This window comes from Pediculus humanus, genomic scaffold (assembly GCF_000006295.1).
Source record: "Pediculus humanus corporis 1103172107518 genomic scaffold, whole genome shotgun sequence".
Taxonomy (NCBI): domain Eukaryota; kingdom Metazoa; phylum Arthropoda; class Insecta; order Psocodea; family Pediculidae; genus Pediculus; species Pediculus humanus.
In genome coordinates, this window is record NW_002987134.1 from 392,704 (window position 1) to 414,060 (window position 21,357).

At 32.1% G+C, this 21,357-nt stretch overlaps 3 protein-coding genes across 3 annotated transcripts; 1 reads left to right on the forward strand and 2 right to left on the reverse strand.

Annotated features, from left to right (window-relative positions):
* Positions 1–910: 910 nt before the first annotated feature.
* Phum_PHUM170220 (UDP-GalNAc:polypeptide N-acetylgalactosaminyltransferase, putative) lies at positions 911–12,315 on the forward strand (the record flags this gene model as incomplete). The annotated part of the gene is made up of 11 exons (XM_002425006.1): positions 911–1,416; positions 5,663–5,832; positions 6,899–7,063; positions 7,391–7,539; positions 7,631–7,881; positions 10,518–10,635; positions 10,778–10,906; positions 11,073–11,183; positions 11,526–11,630; positions 11,963–12,091; positions 12,175–12,315. The coding sequence occupies 11 exons, from the start codon at positions 911–913 to the stop codon at positions 12,313–12,315; spliced, it is 1,974 nt and encodes a 657-aa protein (XP_002425051.1).
* A 1,162-nt stretch (positions 12,316–13,477) lies between these two features.
* Positions 13,478–13,881, reverse strand: Phum_PHUM170230 (uncharacterized protein; the record flags this gene model as incomplete). The annotated part of the gene is made up of 2 exons (XM_002425007.1): positions 13,478–13,712; positions 13,865–13,881. 2 exons carry the CDS (start codon positions 13,879–13,881, stop codon positions 13,478–13,480), a joined length of 252 nt encoding a protein of 83 aa, XP_002425052.1.
* Positions 13,882–18,573: 4,692 nt separating this feature from the next.
* Positions 18,574–20,993, reverse strand: Phum_PHUM170240 (class C metabotropic glutamate-like G-protein coupled receptor GPRmgl2, putative; the record flags this gene model as incomplete). The annotated part of the gene is made up of 9 exons (XM_002425008.1): positions 18,574–18,815; positions 18,901–19,038; positions 19,108–19,329; positions 19,409–19,622; positions 19,696–19,833; positions 19,913–20,218; positions 20,296–20,474; positions 20,555–20,704; positions 20,786–20,993. The coding sequence occupies 9 exons, from the start codon at positions 20,991–20,993 to the stop codon at positions 18,574–18,576; spliced, it is 1,797 nt and encodes a 598-aa protein (XP_002425053.1).
* Positions 20,994–21,357: the final 364 nt, after the last annotated feature.

Below are 21,357 nucleotides of genomic sequence, written 5' to 3' on the forward strand. Positions count from 1 at the left end.
TAATAATGGAAACGTTCAGTGATTTATTAAAACCGAATTTTACATGAGAATACCCTACATATCCTACCTACATAAATATATATATATCTTATCATTATCATTATTATTGTAAATCATTCGTCATTTTATAATCATCGTTATTAATTATTATTATTAATATTATTATTAATAATAATAAATATCGTGATATCATCAAATTTTTTTCCCGATAGTTTTATATCTATATATTTTATTATCATCATATCAGAAGACAAATCACACGTGGATTTATAAGAAAAGGTAATTATTATCATTATTATCGCGATTCGTTTGTTTACAATAATAATAATAATAATATTTTAACTTGTATTAATTTGTTTGTTGTTGTTGTTATTTTTGCAGACGTATCATCGTTCGGTAATTTAATTAATTAATTTAAAAAAAAAAATTGGATGTTTGTCGCGAACAAACGAAATAAAAAAAAAAGTATATACAACGCGCATACAAACACACGCACGCCGCACGCTAAAACAACAAACAAACAAACAAAAAAACAACAAACGAGAAAGGAGGAACAAAAAACGTCGTACACACACATCAATTTTAAAAATTTTTAAATTTTTTTTACAAACAAGAATAAATAATTAGTTATTAATAAATAATAATAATAATAATAATATCGCCTGTGATTGTTGCCATATCGAATGTTATTTTAGTTTTTAGTAAGATAAAAAAGTTTTTAAAGTGTTTGTTTTTAAACTTATAATTAGTATTAGTTAAAATTTACGGTTCATATCGAAGAAATAATATTAAAAAAAAAAAAAAAAAATGATTTTGATTGTATGAAACAAACGAACAAACAAACAAACGAAATAAATAAATTGTGTGCAATAATTAAATAAATAGATAAAAAAACAAACAAAAAAACAAAATGGGCCTACTGAGAAGAAGATCGACTTTAGTTAAATTTTTAATAAAAGGACTAATATTGGTCGGAGCAATATGGTTGACGATATTGTTTTTATTGTACACGGAACAAAGAGCGAACATGATTGATGGAGGACAAGAAGTCATAGTGGATTCACCCATAAGTAGCGGTTTGTTAAAAGATGCCGGATTAGATGCTATAAATAATTTTTTTACCGTGCAAGTGCCATTGGAAAAAAGGACCAGAGATAACAGGTTGAAGAACAAAATAGAAAACAGTGCTATAGAAGTCGGAGCGGGAGTTTTGGTTCCTCCGAGAGATTTGGCGGAAGAAGACATGGTTGCTAAGGGAGAATATGGAGAAATGGGGAGACCCGTTCACCTTCCAGCCAATCTAACGGGTGAAATTAAAAAATTAGTCGACGAGGGATGGTCAAAAAATGCTTTCAATCAATACGTTAGCGATTTGATATCCGTTCATAGGAAACTACCCGATCCGAGAGATAAATGGTGAGTTTTTTTATTTTTTTTTCACGATATAAAAGAAAGTACGAAGGGATGGGGAGTGGGGGGAAGGGTAAAGGTTACTGTGGATGCGTTTTTATTTCTCTCGTAGTTTTCCAACGGGGGGAGGGGGGAGGGGGAAAATTCTTTTCTTCCTTCCGCATCCTCTTCTTCGTTCTTCTATCTTCGCTTTCCAGTCGTTCGTTCTAATTATGATGAATGCGTTATTAAAATGTTACAAAAAAATAAATAAATCTTCGTTTATTTATTTATTTATTTATTTGATAGTAAACAAGAAATAATAATAATAATAATGATAATAATAATAATAAATATTTTTTTCTGGGGAGTTTCAAAATGATAAATGGGTTTATTTATTTTTCTTTAAAAAAAAAAAAATTTCAAAGGAAGGAAACCTATTTACTGTTCGGAAGTAAATTTTTTGATAAGTTACCATTATCATCGTCTGCTACAACAACAACAAACGACAAACAACAAAATGGTTAAATTGGTTTTTATTTTACGATATTTAGGCGCGTTTTTAAAAATCGAACGAATCTATTGTGAGTACGAAATTTAATCGAGAGTAAAGGGGGGGAGTGAAAAATTGCGCGGGGAGGTGGGGGAGGAGGGTGAAGGGAAGGAAACATTATCGTGGAATTAACGGTATTTTTTCGAATTCGTAAGAATCGTTATTTAAAAAACAAACGAACAAACGAACGTAATATTAATGATAATGATTTAAAATGAAAATTGGAGAAAGGAACAAAATGCGATGATGGATCGATTCCGGTGGGGTGGAGAGGAATGGGGGGGGCAGTTTTGTGCAGTTATTTAAAAATAATAATAACTTAAACGATTTTCTGGAATTGGGTGGAAAGAATTTTTTCTGGCGATTGTCGCCGTGACATTCCATGACACGATGCCATGCATGCACACCGCGCGAGTTTCGAGTTTTAGTAACGTGTGTTGAGTTCAAACGTTCATAATAAAAATGTTTCGCACACATTTAAACAATGACGAAAGCATGTCTTCATCGATGACGAATAGCAATAATAATAATAATAAAAAAATCCAATACAAGAAAAAACGCCTCCAGGTAGAAGAGAATAGTTGTTATTATATCTTCTCTCCCGTTATATCAATTAGGAAGTCATAAAAACCACTCTTCTCTGAATTTTTACAACAACAAACAACAAACAACTTTAAATTGTGTTTTTTTTTTTTTTTTTTCGTTTGTTTGTTGAAAAAAATATTAGTGATAATAATAATGAAAGACTAAAGAGAGAAAAAAGGCCAATAAACTTCATTTATTATCATTATTATTTTTTATTAAACTTTTCTCCAGCGTGTTTTATTTGAAACGTTTTGAATAATTTATATTATTATTATCATCATCATCATCATCATCATCGTATGGTTTAAAAAAGATGGTGGGTCCCCCCGTCGAATTTCTTCGTATTAACTTATGGTTCAAAGTGTTTGTGCGTGAACGCATGTATCGGATATACCTTCTAGGGCGTTTCCGTTTTTTCTCCTACCCTTCCCTTTCCTCCTCCCCCTCCTCTTCCTTCGAGTTACTACCTGGATGAAATTTAATTAACCGGTTCTTTACTTTTTATTTATGTGTTTGATTTACAAAAAAAAAAAAAAAAAAGGTTTTTGTCTGGTTCCCCGACGATTGGAAAATTGGCAAAAATTAATTTGTTGCGTTTGTTTGTTTGTTTGTTCGGGATGTTTGTTTGGACCACCCATCGATATTTTTTTTAAAATTCTAACCGGACGTTGCCACCTTTCAAATACCATCGTGGCACCAGGTTATTAACAAGAGTCAAAAATCTCGTTTTTGTACTTTTTTTTTTTTTTTACAAATAACAACCTAACAAAATGCTTCCAAGTTAATTTTTTTTTTTTAAACGGAATGTTCACTCATTATGATAATAATAATAATAATAATAATAATAATAATAATAATAATAATAATGATGATGATGATGATAATAATGATAAATTTTTCACTAATCGAAATTTCTCGAAAAAATTTGTAATTTTTATAATTTCGTTGATTTTTTACAAAATTTGATTTAGAATCCTTTCGTAGTCAAATCCTTTTCTATGACGTCACTTGTTATTTACCTTAATCCGTTGTTTAACTTTATCATTATTATTATCATTATCATTATTATTCGTTTTTACTTTTTTTTTATAACGCATTCTGTAAAATTTTGCAAATTTTTAATTCTTATCATTTCTCAAGTTTTTAAATCCGAAAAAAAATAATAATGATAAAATGATTGTTTTAGATGATAATGATGATGATTATTATTATTATGTTTGTTGTTCCACTGGAACATTATTATTATTATTGTTATTAATGTTACACGCGTGTAAGTTATTTATTAATATAAACGTTAATAAACGACTGATAAGTAACGCATTAAAAAAAAAAAAATTGACAAATTATTTTTTTATTTGATAATGATAATGATAATATTACGAGACCGACGATTATCATTCAAAAAATATTCCAGAGATAGTCTGGAGAAGAAATGTTTTAAATGGTTTTTTGTTTGTTAATGAATTTGGAATTCCAGGCTGGATAAAATTTTCGTTTGCGATTCGAATAAGAAGAAGAATTTTTTTTTTTAACGTAAACTAATAAAAACGATAAAAGTTTCCTTTTTATCCAGGGCTTTTATCTGGAACGGGATTTTTTTCCTGGATTGACTGGATTGTCATTCGCGACAGGGAAAAATTTTTTTTTTCTCCATAAAATGTATGCAAATCTTTCGAGTGTTTTTTTTTTTTTTCAATAAAAGATGGGAAATTTGGACAATAAAATAAAAAAAAATTTCTCCCTCCGCCATTTTTTTTTTTTTTACAGTTCGTTTATGATGATAACCTTCTGGAAAAAAATCTTGTTATCATCATCATCATCATCATAATTATGCGGGGAGAGATAATATTTACGTAAAAAAGAATAAAAATGTAAATTTAAAAACAATTTGAAATGGCATTTAAATAAGCAAACAATTTTTTAATAATGAATTAAACGTTTTTAAATGTTTTTTTTTTTTTTTAATGCGAAAGGTCAAAGGTTTCCATGGAAAAAACTTATATGTTAACTATTTAATTTTTAAGGTCGTTCATGGTCAGTTAAATAAGAAAATATTAATAATAATAATAATAATAATAATAATAATAATAATAATAATAATAATAATAATAATAATAATAATAATAATAATAATAATAATAATAATAATAATAATAATAATAATAATAAATAAGAGGATTTAAAGTTGGGAAAAACCTTGTTTTCTTGTTGTTTAATAAAAAAATTTTTTTTTTTTTTCATTTCTTTTTCTCCTTCTTCTCCTCTTTCTTCTCCATCTTATTCTTCTTCCAGGTTTTTTTTTAAAACCTGATGTAATGGATGAATGGAAAAATGACGTCACATCGAATAAAATTTTTTTTTTTAAAAACCGAATCTCATAATTAAATTGTTTGTTAAACAATACGAAGCCATAAACAATTACACACACAAACAAACAAAATAAACGGGTTTTAGGTGAAGTCGTCGAGAGCTTTTTGGTAGAAAACGAGAATGAGAGAGGAGGGAGGGGAGAGAGAGGGAGAAAAGACAAAAGGAAAAAGGATGGTTAATTATTATTTACCGGGGAGAAATTCAATGTTTTTTGGTAAAACTAAAAACCATTTAGACGTTAATAATAAACCATTTCTCTCTCTCTCACTCTCTTTCTCTTTCTCATTTTTTTTTTTTTTGAAACAAAAATTAATGATGATGATGATAATAATAATAAAAAAAGTTGTAACGTATTATTTATCATCAACTCTAACAAAATTTAGCATTTATTTAGTGCCGTGTATAACTTCATTTGCGGGACGACGACGACGACGACGGCGACGATGAAAACATGGTCGCAATAAAAAAAAAAAAGAAAAAAACATTTTGACCTTTTTGACCTTTTTTTTTTTTTGGAAACCAAATTCAACTCTTTGAAAATTAAAACAATGGTTAAAAGTTTTTAACCCCTCGAGGTGAAGGGAAGGGGGTTAATCGGGAGATGGGGGAGGGTAAGAAGGAAAAAAGGAACAAAGGATGTAAAAAAAAAAAATAGTTTTGAAAGGTTAAAGTTCACGGGTTTACGACAGTTTGAATGATGATGATGATGATGATAGTACTAGGAATTTATAATTTGATTTTTTTGTTTTTGTGTTATGTTTTCAGGTGCAAAGAACCCGGAAGGTTTTTACAGGATCTTCCACAGACTTCTGTCGTCATATGTTTTCATAACGAAGCCTGGAGCGTTCTCTTGCGAACGGTTCATTCAGTTTTAGACCGTTCGCCTCCTAATTTGCTCAAAGAAATTATTTTAGTTGATGATTTTTCTGATATGAGTAAGTTTTGACTTTTTCTTAATTTTTCCACAACTCTCTCTCTCTCTCTCTCCCCACCTCTCTCTCTTTCTCTCACAATTTTTTTTTATTTTTCCACTCGCTTATTTATTCGTTTAAAAAAAAAAGAAAAAAAATTATTAAGGTCACGAAGGTCCGGTAATTAACTTTTTATCATTTAAACTAACCTTTGATGATTGTTTTCTCCCTCCCCTCCCCCCTTATCTCTCTCTCTCTCTCTCTTTCTCTCATCTTGACCTCATTGTTTTTTGTTTGTGGTAAAAAAAAAAAAAAATTGTTTAATGATTACTCATAAATGTAAATGTTAAAAAATTTAATAAGGAATAATAATAATTATTATTATTGTTTTTCGAATTGAAAAAGATGGTAGGTAGGCCGGGGGGGCGGGAAGGAAAAAGGGTAAATCCAAATACGCTTAGCCAAAAATTTTTTTAGCGAAGATTTTTTGGAAAATGAGTGTGCGAGAGAGAGAGAGAGAGAGAGAGAGAGAGAGAGAGAGAAACTTCCAGAATCGTTTTTTTTTTTTCTGAAATGATATTCATTTGATAATTGAGGGTTCCTCGATATAAATTTTCAAAAATGGGAGAAAGGGGGAAGGGGAAGAAGGGGGGTGATGGTGGTGGTATAAAAAAAAGAGAGAGAGAAAGAGAGAGGGAAATGGTAAAGAACGGCGAACAAAACAATTAACCCTTTTTGTGAAAAATAATAATTAAGATTCAAATTTTATGTTTTGTTATTTTTTTTTTGAAACAATTATTGCGTGAGTGCGTGTACGCACCCGCGTTTCGGATTCATTTCAATTTCCCTTAATTTACATCGTCCGCTTTCCTCCCCCTCCCCCTCTCGTGCGCGTCCATAATTTTTCCCATTTTATTTTCGTAAAAAAAAAAATGTAAATTTTATTTTATTTTTTTGTTGTTGTTGTTAATTAACCATAAATATCGTATGCACGCACACGCACACGCACACGCACGCACTCACGCTTCCCCTCCCCTCCCCGCCCCTTCCAACGGACATTTTCATTTATGTTTATTTATTTATTTTTCAGTACATTTAAAAAAACAATTAGAAGATTACATGTCTCACTATCCAAAAGTTAAAATAATTCGAGCTTCGAAAAGGGAAGGTTTGATAAGAGCGAGACTTTTGGGAGCGACTCGTGCCACTGCGCCGGTAACAACATTTTTAGATTCACATTGTGAATGCACAGTTGGTATGTTATTATCATTATTATTATTATCGATAATGACAGAAAAAAAAAGAAGGGAGAATAAAAGGAAAATGTGATAATTTTTTTTTTTTTTTTATGACTTGAAAGAAACCTTAAAAAAAAAGGTTTAAAATAATATATATATTTCTTTTCTGATTCTAAATACACGATTTTTCACTTAAACGCCGCATATATTTATAAAACATATATATATATATTGGGATTTGATTTATTTATTATTATTATTATTATTATTATTATTATTTTATTTAAAATAAAACGTTAGAAAATAGAAAAGAAAAAAAAAAAGAAAAAATTTTGGTTTTTTAGGTTGGTTGGAACCACTTTTGGATAGGATAGCTAAAGACCCGACAACTGTGGTTTGCCCTGTCATTGATGTCATCGATGATACAACATTAGAATATAATTTTAGAGATTCTGGGGGTGTCAACGTCGGAGGATTCGATTGGAATTTACAGGTACGCTCGTCATTTTTCGATTGTTTGAGGAAACTATAATGATGATGATGATGGTGATGATGATAATGATATTATTAAATTTTTTTTTCAGTTTAATTGGCACGCCGTACCGGAAAGGGAGAAAAAAAGGCATAAAAACACGGCCGAACCTGTTTGGTCTCCGACGATGGCCGGGGGTTTGTTCGCAATTGATAAAAATTTTTTCGAAAGAATTGGAACCTACGATTCGGGTTTCGATATTTGGGGGGGTGAAAATTTAGAATTGTCATTTAAAACGTGGATGTGCGGAGGAACGTTGGAAATCGTACCTTGCTCTCACGTCGGTCACATATTTAGAAGAAGGTAAGACTCTTGCCTTTCATTTATTTTTTTTTCCCTTATCAGTACCCCCGTCTGCCTTTTTTTTTTTTTTTTTTTTTTGGTGATCCAGGAGAAATACGGTTACGCACTAACCCCTCCTTTGAAAGGAGGGAGTGTGGGGCTCGGTATGGATTAAAAGAAAGCCTCACCGGGAACCCGTACCCACTAAAACTCCTGGGCATATCGCAATAGCGTGGCTTATATGAAGAGGGGGGGAGACGCTCGTGGGAGTAGAACCTACATTTCAGTCTCCCCTCTCCGGTAAGCCAGAACGTTACCGTTCCACACGATTTTCAGTTGGGGAGATCCGCCCTGATCTTCGTTTCGCCTTCGCCTCGAAGATGAGAACGCATCTCCCAGGACGTTCGACAGTCCCTTTCGGGAGTGTCCTCCGGTCCTTCGCTGTGGGGGGAAAGGGACGGAAAGCTCGCCTGCTTCCAGAGAATGTGGCCGGGGCTGGGGGTTTAGACTAAAACTTCACCACCTGAGTAAAGGATAAATTAAAGAAGAAAGAGAAGACGTTTGTTGACCGCATTCTCTCCTAACGGGTAATGAGGACTAAATGTGGGGGCAAGATAGATAGAGGAGATCGACCGGGACCGCCGACCTCCGAGAAATTATAAAGAAGAAAACTCACCGACGACGAAGCTCGCGTTCGTCGCCGCACCTCGCTAATTGAAGACGCCGTCGCCATCCTCTTCTTCTTCTTCTTCCACCTCCTCGTTCCGACGACGACGTTTTCTCTCCCACGGCCGATGACGAAGGTCCGGAACCGCTCCTTTCGTCGCCTCTTCTTCCTCTTGGTCCTCCTCGCCTTCCTCATCAGCGGGATTTATTGATCCTAACCTAACCTTAGACCTAGCCTTACACCTATCTCTAGGCCTATCCTTAAACCTACTTGTCCGGAGCATACGTCGACAAACTCCTGACTTTTCGCGTTCGCGGACCTCTTTCGCCCGTAGGACCGCTTCGGAAAATCGCGAAACGGCGGACCATTCCCGGGGTCCGCGAAGCAACGCATTCACGAGGCCGCGGATCGACAAGTCGGGTCCGATGACGCCAACAAGCCGTTGCCTGTGATCGTCCCACGTGGGACATTTCGCGACCGTGTGCTGAAACGCGCCTGCCACGATCGGACCGTGCGAACGCAAAGTTCCCTGCCGAATCGGGCTTTCCTCGGCCCGCCCGTCTGCCTTTTTTTTTTTTTTTTTTTGGTAACCCAAGAGAAATGCAAGTTACGCATAACCCCTCCTGCTACAGAGGGAGTGCGGGGATGTCGCTAGAGCGTGACCTGTACGGAAAGGAGGGAGACGCTCGTGGGGGTGGAACCTACATTTCAGTCTCCCCTCTCCGGTAGATCAGAACGTTAGCCGTTCCACATGATCACTTTTGGGGAGGTCCTCGGCGATCGGGGCTTGGGATTGAGACTTACCACGTCACCTAAAAAGGGTAAAAAGATTAAAGTGAAGAATTATTATTTGATCGCATCCTCCCTAACGGTGTGGGAAATAGAAAGGGGGACAGAAGAGGAATCAACCGGGGTCGCCGACCCTCGAGAAGAAAGAAAGAAGTGTGTGTGTGTGTTCGCCCGACGACGACGGGTTCGCGCCCGCCCCCGCCGGGCGTCCTCACCCTCACCTTTGCGGGGACGATCGCGACCACGTCGTTCCCGCCCCCGACGCAGGAAACGCGAGCTTCCGGAACCGGTCGACACGGACGCTACTCCCGGCCGGACCGCCCGCCTCCTTCACCTGCGCGCCCCTGCCGCTGCCATCGCTCCGGGGGAAAGATCGAAGACATGAACCTGAAAATCAGAAACATTAATTCCCGTTCCCCCCCTTTGACGACCCCGCGACGACCGAAAGTTTGCCAGACTCCGACCGCCGCGGAGAACGCCGACGCACCGAAGCCGGAACAAATCTCCCCCCGACATAATCGAGAAAGAGATCCGGAACCCGACTCGGAGTACCGGGACGAATTCTTTCCCCCCTCGTGCCTCGGGAGACGGTACCAACCTGCCACGTCGTTCCCACCTCCCCGCAGAGACGAAGTGAGCTTCCGGAGGTGGTGAGCCTCGAAGTATCGGACCCACGAAACATCCCCCGCAGTCCGTCCGCGTTTCGCCCCTGCCGCCTTCTTGTTCACTCTTGCAGTCCGAGGAGCGAGAATCCGACCGGTGCGGACTCCGACGTCGAAGATCTTCCCGCCATCCTTCCGCTCGCATCCCCGTTTTCCCGGAGCAGGATGATGAAACCCTGAAAGAAAAGTGCCGAGTCCCACACTCTTTTCCTCCCGGAAGGTTGGTAAGGTACAGGTCTGACTCTTCGTCTGCGATCGGGGAAAACGGCTCTCAACCGCCGTGCATCGGGAACAAGTCCCTAAATACCCTGTCGGCGGGCGGAAACGCTTAGTCAGGGCGTCCCGTCGACCGTTTATTAAAAATGCGCAACAAGTAGGATCCGAATTACACGATCAGAGTCATCCGCTGCACCCGGCCTCCAAGTAGCTGGATTACAGGAGCACGGCATTAACTCCCGCCCCCCGCCCGTCTGCCTTCTCTCATCTTTATATTTTCTGAACGGACACAATTGTTCAATAATTATTTTTATTTTTTTCAGGTCCCCCTACAAATGGAGATCAGGTGTTAACGTTTTGAAAAGGAATTCGGTTCGATTAGCCGAAGTTTGGCTCGACGATTATGCCAAATATTATTATCAAAGGATCGGTGATGATAAGGTAAAAAAATATCAATTCCATAAATTGATAAGGAAGGTATAGTGATAAGAAAAATGGCTGGACCAAGTTGCTGTTGCTGTTGTTGTTGTTTTTACGTTTGTTTTAATTCTTATGGGAAATTGAAAATTTTTTTTTTTTCCAGGGAGATTTCGGAGACGTGTCAGCAAGGAAAGAACTTAGAAAAAGATTAAATTGTAAATCGTTTAAATGGTACCTGGATAATATTTATCCAGAATTATTCATACCTGGAGAAGCTGTTGCCGGTGGAGAGGTGCGGCTCATTTTTTCTTTTTTTTTTATTGAAAATTTTTTAAATTTTTAATTAATAAGAATTTCAGAGAATTTCAAGAGAAGAGGGGGTAGGGAGAGGGAGAGGGGGTAAATTATTTACGTCGTGGCATTAGTAGAAACATTTAAAAAAAAACCATTTATTTTAGGTGAGAAATAAAGGATTGGGAGGTAAAACGTGTCTCGATAGTCCCGCTAGGAAAGCTGATTTACACAAAGCTGTCGGCCTTTTCCCTTGTCACAGGCAGGGAGGCAATCAGGTCAATTTAAAAAAAAATTGTTTAATGTCGTACCTGCTTTAGCCTTTTTTGTTTTTTTGTTTGTTTGTTTGTATTTTTATGTTGCAATCAACAGAAAACGTTTTTTTTTGTTGTTGTATGCTAGAACGAGACGAATTTGTTTAATTTTTTTTTTTTTTTTTTTTTTGTACCGCTTGAAAGTAGTAGTATTTGTAGGGGGGGTGTTAATAGGGAGGGGGGTTGAATTTTTTTTTTTACGTATAAATTGTTGTTTTTGTTTGTCGTTGCTTAAATGTTGGGTATGTGAGATGATAAATAAATATTTATTCATTCCATTTCCTTGATGTTTCCCCGGAATAATAGGTGAGCAACAATTGGTCTGGTCAATGTTTAGACAGTCCATGTAAGTCGGAAGATATGCACAAACCTGTCGGGTTATGGCCATGTCACAAACAAGGTGGCAATCAGGTAAGTTTAGAAAATGTCAGTGACATTTTTTTTTTTTAAATTAAAACGACTAAAAAGTTGGTGAGGACAAAATTAAAGGTTCGAAAATGGTAAGTATATTGACGAAAGTAGGAGAGGGGGTGGGGTGGAAGGAGGTGAGGATTCGTAAGTAATTAAATTATTTTCTGGTGACACGTTGTACGCTTTTTTTTTGTTTTTTATGCTTAAAAATGTTTGCATGCAAATTAACTTTCGTCGTTTAATTTGTTAGCGTTTGTTGCTTTTGCTGTTTTTGTTTTTCGTTGTTTTCGTCGTCGGTTGTCTTATATATTAACATGAATATTTTTGTACAGTATTGGATGCTTAGCAAAGCTGGAGAAATAAGAAGAGATGAAGCTTGTCTCGATTATGCCGGACAAGATGTTATTCTATACCCATGTCACGGATCGAAAGGAAATCAATATTGGCATTATAATCCTGACGTAAGTCGATTCGCCATGTTCAATTAATTATTGAAAATTAATAATAATTATTAACTTTATTTTGTTCTTTTGACACGCTCCAGACGAATCTCATACAACACGGAAGCAGTAAAAAATGTTTAACTATGGCAAGCACGAAACAAAAATTACTCATGGAAGACTGCGACGAAATGGAACCGAGGCAAAAATGGATTTTTCAAAATTACGATGCGAGCAAATTATAAATAAAATTTTAAGTCGAAAAAAAAAGATGGATCTGAGGATTTGATGACGTCATCGTTGTTTTAAAAAAATAAAAAGTAAACCGGAAACGTCGATGGCGTAACGCGAAGTTTATACGACGACCACGACGTCGACCACAATTACATAAAAAAAAAAAAGGCAATAAATCAGAAAAAAAAAACAAAAAAACGTTTTGACGTATATATATATATATATATATATATATATATATAAATAAATATCATAGACTTAAGTTATGTAAAAACGAACGAAACGTTCGCGCCCCTTCGCACCCGTTCGTTCGTTCGTTTTCTCAAGTTGAATTTCCTTTTAAAAAAAAATAAAAAAATTTTTTTTACTTTAATTCATATCGCGGAGAAAAAAAATTATTATTATCATACGTAAAGTTTTTTTTTTTTTCTTACGACTGGAAAGAAAAAGAAGAAGAAGCAGATGAAAAAGAGGAAGAGGAAATGGAAGAAGAATGTTGGTGATATGTAAATGAAAAGAAAAAGCAGAAGAAAAAGAGGGAGAGGAAGTGGAAGTGGAAGAAGAATATTGGTGATATGTAAAGGAAAAGAAGAAGAAAAAAAAAATTTCCAGTTTTTTCTTTCCAGTTCAAAAAAAAATCCACGAATTATTATTGTTATTATCAATCGATCGATCAATCATTATTATTATCATTATTCTTATAATTATTATTATTAATAAAATAAAAAAAAACGCTTTTCTTTTGTTATGAAAAAAAAAAAAATTTAATAAATGAATTTTATAGGTACTTAGTTGTTATTATTATTATTATTAATAATAAGTTTAAGAAAGAAAAAAAATGTGAATAAATAAATACATAAATAAATAAATAAATTTTTTTAAAAAATAAGTTTTATTAAAAATAAATAAATTAATATATATATATATATTGAAGTATTATTTTTATTTAAAAATATCCTCATCATCATCATCATCATAACCATCGTAATAATAATAATGATAATCGTTAGTATTATTATTATTGATTTTTTTTACGCCGCGTTAAATATTAATGGAAATGCTTCTGATACATAAAATATATTAATAATAATAATAATTAATGTTTAGGGAAGGAGGTTAAGCGAGTGAGAGGAGGAAAGGGGGGAAGGTGGGGGAGGGGAAAGATGACGACGATCATCCGCATGTTAATCCTCTCCTGTTGACCATGTTATCGGAGCATATGTACGGAAATGATAATCCTTTGAGTAGCATGTCCGAAATGACCTTGAGATCGGGTACGCAAGGCACGAATATCGAGACGATTAAATAAGGTATGAAACACATGCACGCGATCCAATATGAAAGAAAAACCAAAACCAAAAACCAAAAAATCATGTTAATCGTTCCTTCGGCCATTTTGTTGAAATACCTGAAAAACGAATCAAAAAAAAATTTTTTTAAATGGTAACATCAAAGGGGATTTGATTTCTTCAAAGGGATATTATTTATTAAAATTCCCGATTTGATCCCTCTTTAATAATAACAATAATAAATGTTTTTGATTGGAATTTAAATCGTTACGATCCTCGCACGTGCATGTGCAAAAATTAATTAAAAAATAAGAATTATACACGTGGGTATTAAATAAGTTTTTTATTTTATTTTTTTCCCATTCGATAGACTTCGGTCGTTTGTTTGCTTGTTTGTTTGTTTGTCTGTTTTTAAACTCGAAAATTGAATTGTTTCTGTACGTACATGTACGTATAATTTTACAAAAAAATTTTTTTTTGTTCATTTTGTCTCATAAAAAAAAGACCAAAATAGAATCGACGTTAAAAAATAAATTGTTTGTCCCGTTTTGTTCGCCCACACGTATAAAAAACAAACAAACAAATTTTTCTTTTTTAAACGAAACAAACGATTTGTACGAAAGTTTGCTTTTGCTTTTTTTTCTTAACTCGAATCTTTTTTTTTTTTTTTATTAATTTTTTTTCCCATTATAGCTCGATAATAATAAACTTAATAAAATCACGCGTAATTGAAAACAAAAACAGCCAAGAGAAAACAACAACAACAATTTTTTTCTTCTTTTAAATCACCATATAAACAACAACAAACAACAAAAAAAAACCTGTTTTAAAAAAAAAAAAAGAAATAAAACACTCCTCGCATACCTTAAATAATAATTATCAACTTGAAAAAATGTTTCGTTACGTAATCGATCACCGAATAATACAAAACAAACAAACGAAACAAACGAGACAAACTCTCGAAACTAATAAATAAATAAATGAAAGAAATGTTTTATTAAAAGTTTTAATAATTCTAAACACGTTCGAAAAAAAAATTGTGATGATGTTAACGCCCTGAAATTCCCGCGTAAATTTTTATACCATCGTCGTTATTATTACTATTATTATTATTATTGATTAAATAATTTTTATTTAGACTTACCCGTTGTGAGGTTTTCGATACTCAAAACTGGGACGGATTTTTTTAGAAAAAATAAAAAAAATTTAAGATAAAAAAAATACCCGTTAAAATTACGACGACATGTTTTTGTTTTTACAAACGAGATTGAAACTCTACGAGTAAACGAGTGAGAAACTCGGATTACGTCGTCTGGTTGTTATTACGTAGGTATCAGGCTAACAGAAATAAAAGAAAAATTTTATAAAAAAGTCACATTTTCTTATGTTTACCTTTTGGCGATGGTTATTATATTTGTAAGTTTTCAAATAATAATAAAAAAAAAATTTTTTTTTTTTATTAATGAGGTCATAATTATAAACAATAAAACACGTGCTTTCGAGTTTAAACGAAGTCCGACCACGTGACCGCGTGCGCGTGGGTGCGGGTGTGCGAGTGGGCGCGCGCGCGTAAAAAAAATTTTTTTAAAATGAAATTTAAATAGATAACAAAAAAGAAAGAATAAAAGTTAAATGGAAATCGGCGAATATTTTTTTTTCTTTTTTTTTCTAAATCATATATTTATTTATTCATATCGATTAACTAATAATAATAATAATAATTTATGATACAAAAAAATTAAATTATATTTATTTGCAATTAATATTTAATTTTTTTAAAATGAAAATTTATTTTTTATTAACATAAATAAATAAATTAATAAGAAAGGTTCATTTGTTTTTTTTTTTTTTTGGGGGGAGGGTAGGCTAACGGGATTTGCCATGTACACATTCGATTATTATTATTATTATTATTATTATTATGATTATCTAAAAAATTTTCTAACCGTTATTAATATATATGTAATTATTTTTAAATATACAAATCGTCCGATTAAAAATACAATAATAAGTTAAACATTTAATAGTTATTTTTATTTAAAAGTGTCATCATAATCATATTATCATCATTATTAATATTAATGTCATTTATTAAATTAAAATAAAAATTTATTATTATTATTATTATATATGTAAAAACATACATTAAATTTTTTCAAATACTATTACATTTATTTACATCAATAATTATGTAATAATAGCTTTGTCTAATAAAAATATAAATTTCTTACTTATTTATAAATAATTAATAATAATAATAATAATAATGAGAATAATATTAATATTAATAAATAAAATTATTTTTTATTATCCAATTTAACCGACTTCCATCTTTTGTTTTTTTTCTGTATTTAAATTTAAATTTTTGTTTTATAAAATTTACCGATAGATGTCGGTCGTGTAAAAACTTCAACGTATTTTTTTTTATTATTCTATTTAAATTGTTTTTTTAATACATAAAATTAAATAAAAAAGTTATGTATTATTTTATTAATGACGATTTAAACAAAATTATTATCTCCGTAATTATCATCATCATCAACATTATTATTATTATTTTAACAACGAATGAAATAATAATAATAATAAAAGAAAAAAACGGTTTGAAAAACTAAAAAGAAATGTAAAACGAATACAATTTAAAATGTCCGTTAAGTGTTCGGTTTAACGGAAATGACGTCACAAATTTAAAAAATTTTCAATCGTTTTTTATTATTAATAATAATAATAATAAATTAAATAAAGTCACACACAAAAAAATTAAAAATTTTAGTAAAAAATGGGCTCAAAATTTTTTACTAAATTTTGTTTTTTTTTTTTGTTAAAATTTATGTGACTTTATTTATTTATTAAAGATATGTTAAATATATACATATACATAAATTAATTAATAATAATAATAACAATTATTTTATTAAAACATTAATTATTTAAATATTAAAAATTTATTTAAACATTATTAAATATTTATTTATTTATAATTCGTATGATTAAATTATTAACTTTAATTGGTACATAAAAATTATTTATTATTTTATTACAGTATATATAAAAAAAATTACTTATTTATTTATATGAATAAATATTAATAATAAATAATTTTTTACAATTTTTATAAACATTTATTTATGTAATGCGATTCGTTTATTAATAAAATTTACCATAATAAAAAAAAATGTCGGTAATTTATATTTTAAGTATACGAGTTCAGATGCGTACTGAACTCGTATACTGACGACGTTCGAATTTTATTTAATAAATTGACAAATTTTTTATTTATTTATTTATTTTTCAAATAAAAACGAACATCGACATTTTTTATTTAAATAAATAGACCTTTAAATAATCACCAAAAAGCGTTCGCGAATGTTTTCTCTTTAAAAAATGGCGCTCGAAAAAAGATAAACAATCGCAAGAAAAATTTATGTAAATAAAAAAAAATTATTATCGTGTCGCGTTATCACGACAGATTTACTGTTGTTGTTGTTGTTGTCGTTTTGTAACAAATACACGACAAACATTTTACTTATTTTATTTTAATTAAATAAATATAATTTTTTTTTTCCAAATTGTTCAAAATTTTCTAACGACATTTTTCAATGTTTAATTAATCTCAGAGATACTCAGGCACTTTATTTATTTATTTAATTACACTACACAGCATTTTACTGTCGTTCTATTTTTATTTTTTTTTTTTTTGTCATGGACGGAATCAACAACAATGGGTTGTTGTTTTGCACGTAATCAAATTTTTTTTCTTTTTCTTTTTCACGAAGCCATCGTTTAAAAAAAAAAAAAAAAAAAAAAAAAAAAAACGAATGCCGATAAAACATTTAATAACTATGATAGGCTAACAAAAAAATGGAGCAGCAAATACTCAAAAAAAAAAACAGAAAAGTATGCAAAATTTTTTATTTATTTTATTACTTATAAGTTGTTGAGCTAAATACCTCTGTCACACTAAATAAAAATTTAGAAGGTAGTTTAATAAAAATACTTGCAATTAATAAATCTAAGGTATCAGGCAAATATAAAATTTCCGTACACCTGATTTTAAGCGGGAATCCATTGTTTGAATTTTATTTTACTCTCTACCTCCTTTTTCTTATGTTTGCTTGATACATTTTAAAGTATTTTGCCATTAACAGTATTAAACATACTCGTACTAAATTAATTTAAGGTATCAGGTGAATATAAAATCTCTGTACACCTCCATTCTCTTTTGTTAGCCTATTACATTATAAAATATTTTGCCATATTTTTAGTGTAAATTTTCAATTAAAATTAGAAAAATTCAACAACTGCCTTCAGATTAATTAAGTTTGTAGGTACAAAATTGTAATTTGTATACTGTGTGCATAAATTAAGAATGAAATGCACGAGGGAAAATAGTAGGAAAATTAGGTATTGAATCAGTTCTGAGGAAAAAATATATGATGACTGATTCATAATTGTAATAGAGCAAAATGAGGAGAACAAGATAAAGACAGAACCAAAAGGCAAATCTTGTTCTACCTTGACGACCTTAGTCACCTCTACAAGGTTGTGATGCTCACTTTTCCTGTTCCTGGCCACTCCACAGGTATCAGTCCCTGGAGCGTAGGAGTACGGGAAATAACTCGTTTCCATCAAATAAGATGGTCTCAGTGAGACTTACAAGAATTATTGTGACGTCATATGTCACCATAACAAGATAGAACCTATCCACCAGGCATGCAACATCGTCACTGATATTCAGGCATTTATTCCTTAGGGATCGGCAGGTAGAAACCTGGAATAAATGTTGAAAAACCTCCGACAAACATTGAGACGAATCGTCATGATTATGAGTGAAAATAATAATAATAATAATAACGGTTTAAATATAATATTTTGGTCTACATAATCCCCTGATAATAATTAAATTATTAATTTATCACAATGTCATTAAAAATGTTTTTTTTTTTTTGGCAAATAAAAAAAAATATATATGTATAAGTTCTAAGAGTTACAATTGTTATTTGCGTTTCCGTTACAATTATTTATTTTTGTATCGTTTCCTATTATTTCTGGTACGGGAGAATGATCCGGTGGTGTTTGAATTATTTCCGGTATGATCGCATTATGACACAAAGTTTGAGCATATTTCGTTTCGTAATTGTTGTTTAACGTTTGAGTAGATTGAGTCGATTGAGTTTTTATGTTGTTGGATTTCATATTATTTTCTAATTCTAATTCGTAAACTAAAAAGGCAACAAAAATTAAAATTTTATCGATTAGAAGATTGTAAAAAAAAAAAAAATTTTTTTTGAAGTTGGCAACACTTACCGTCACTTTGCGTGCTTTCGTCGACTCTGACCAATTTAACACTTAAACAAGAAGTTTGAGTGTTTGGTAAATTTGGTACAATCGCCGCTGCAGGTCCTATAAAACTATGACTCGTTCCCGTGAGTGCAACATTTTTACCTGAAACGATATATCGATCGGTGAAATACCCCCCCAAAGAAATAAGAAAAAATAATAATCGGTACTAACCCACGCCGTGTCTTGCCGGCATCATGCTTTGTCTTATGTTTCTTTCCGGATGAACTAATATTATGTACAATTTAGGTGAAAATAAACAAGCTAACGTCACGGATGCGGATAATGATATCGTAACTGCCATTGATGTTATTCTCAAGGGCACGTGATTCGACGTACCGAAATAAAGTGGCACAAATGCCAACCATATAACGCAAGTAGTGTACATGGTGAAACCTGTCGGATTATATAAAATCCATTAATTTTTTTCGGGAACGGAAGTTAGTGGGAAAGGGGGGGTGTCTGGTAAACGTACCTATGTGTTTAGATTCGTTGAAAGCTTCTGGAATTTTTCTCGTTAAAACTGCGTATATCGTGCATATTATTATTAATAGTATCGGATACCCGAATGCAATCATGTAAGATGCGTCAATGTGCGAACTGCAAACCAAATGATTGTCATCTCTCGTGGGATAATGATGGACAGCACGAGGAGGAGAAACGGCGATCCAAACACCGTTGATTAATACCTGAACAAATAAAAAAAAAAAAGGTTCGGAACGAAAAAGACGAGGAAAAGAAATTAATAATAATAATACTTACTTGTACTCCGACTAATCCGCAGCAAATGATTATTTGAGATCTCGGTGATATAAACGATGGTCTTTTTGCCGTTCTTTTACCAGCGTTAAAAATTCTTGATATTCTGTTTGTTTTTGTTAAAAGTGCTGCATACACCACCTGCAAACATTAATTATTATTATTATTATTATTCGATATGAAAACAAGAAAAGAATGAATAAGAAAAAAAAAAACTTACGGCGAAACAAAATCCAGCTCCGAATCTTTGTATACCGCAAACAAAATCCGTCGGCCTTAAAACTAATGCAAAGGTCAAAAGGTAACAAAGTAATATTCCAGATAATAAAACGTAACTCAATTCACGACCGGAAGCTCTTACGACGGGAGTATCGCCATGTTTGACAAAAATTCCAACCACGAATAAAGTTATTAAAATTCCTGTAGACGAAAAAGACATGGCACCGATCGCCCAACCGCTTTCCGGTCTTAAAAATTGTTCGGGAATTTCAATGCAAATTGTTTTTAATTCGTTCGGCGTCGTACCCTTAAATAATAATAATGATAATAATGTAGAATATAAAAAATTGTACGAAAACAAAGAAAGGAACAAACGAAACAAACCATAGGACAATTTTCACATTGCGTTTCATCCAATGGACTACGAATTTGATATTGAGTGCAATTAAAACAATGCCAACAGCAGGATTCGCCATCAACGTATTTTTTTGCTTGTCCTGTGCTGCAGGGAAGACTACAAACAGATTCCGGTGGATTAGGATGGCTTAATTTAAATTGAATTTCTAAAAGAAAGAAAGTAAAAAAGTCGAATAATAATAAAAAAACGTTATACGCATAACCGGAAATACATTCGTATACATACCGGATATGTTCAATTTAAGTTCACCTTCCAAATATTGTCCTACTCGTACCCATTTGTAATCGTTCGGTGCAACTTGTTTAAAATGTATTATGTTATATCTGGCAGGTCCATCACCGTTCGGATCAAAATGAAATTCGTCACCGCTTAAACCTTGATAAAGAAAGGAAAGCGCCATTTTGAAAATGTATTAATGATAATAAAACAACGATAATTACACATATATATATTTACCCGTGAATTTAATTTTTCTTAAATATTTTAATAATTCGGTTCCTTTTATTGGTTTTAATTCGTTGCATATTCCGGGTTTACCATCGCATAAATCCATGTGCATGTCTTTGAACGCGTGAGCGAACGCCATAACGGCATCGCTAACAAATTGTAATTGTGCTTCGAACATGGTGTTTGTTTTTGTTAATTTTTCTTTTTTCGTACACATTTTTTTATATTTTATATTGTAGGGAGTCACTGAACTGTTTGGATATTTACAATGAAAATGATCTTCCCAAAATTCTAGAAAAAAAAAAAAAAAAAAAAACTTAATTTATTGACAATTAGAGAGAAAAATATCGAAAGCGATGCTCCGGAATGTTGTTGTCCGCCATATTGAATTTTTTTTTATTACTTTATTTTTATTATAACAAAAGTTTTAATTTTTTATTAAAACGCGAATTAATATTATACGCGTATTATACGCGTATTATACGTGTAAAGTTTTTTTTTTAGAACTTTTCAGAGAGAATTTTTATTAAATTAAAAGTTTGAACTGATTTTTTTTTTTTTTTAAACGAGACCGTAACGAT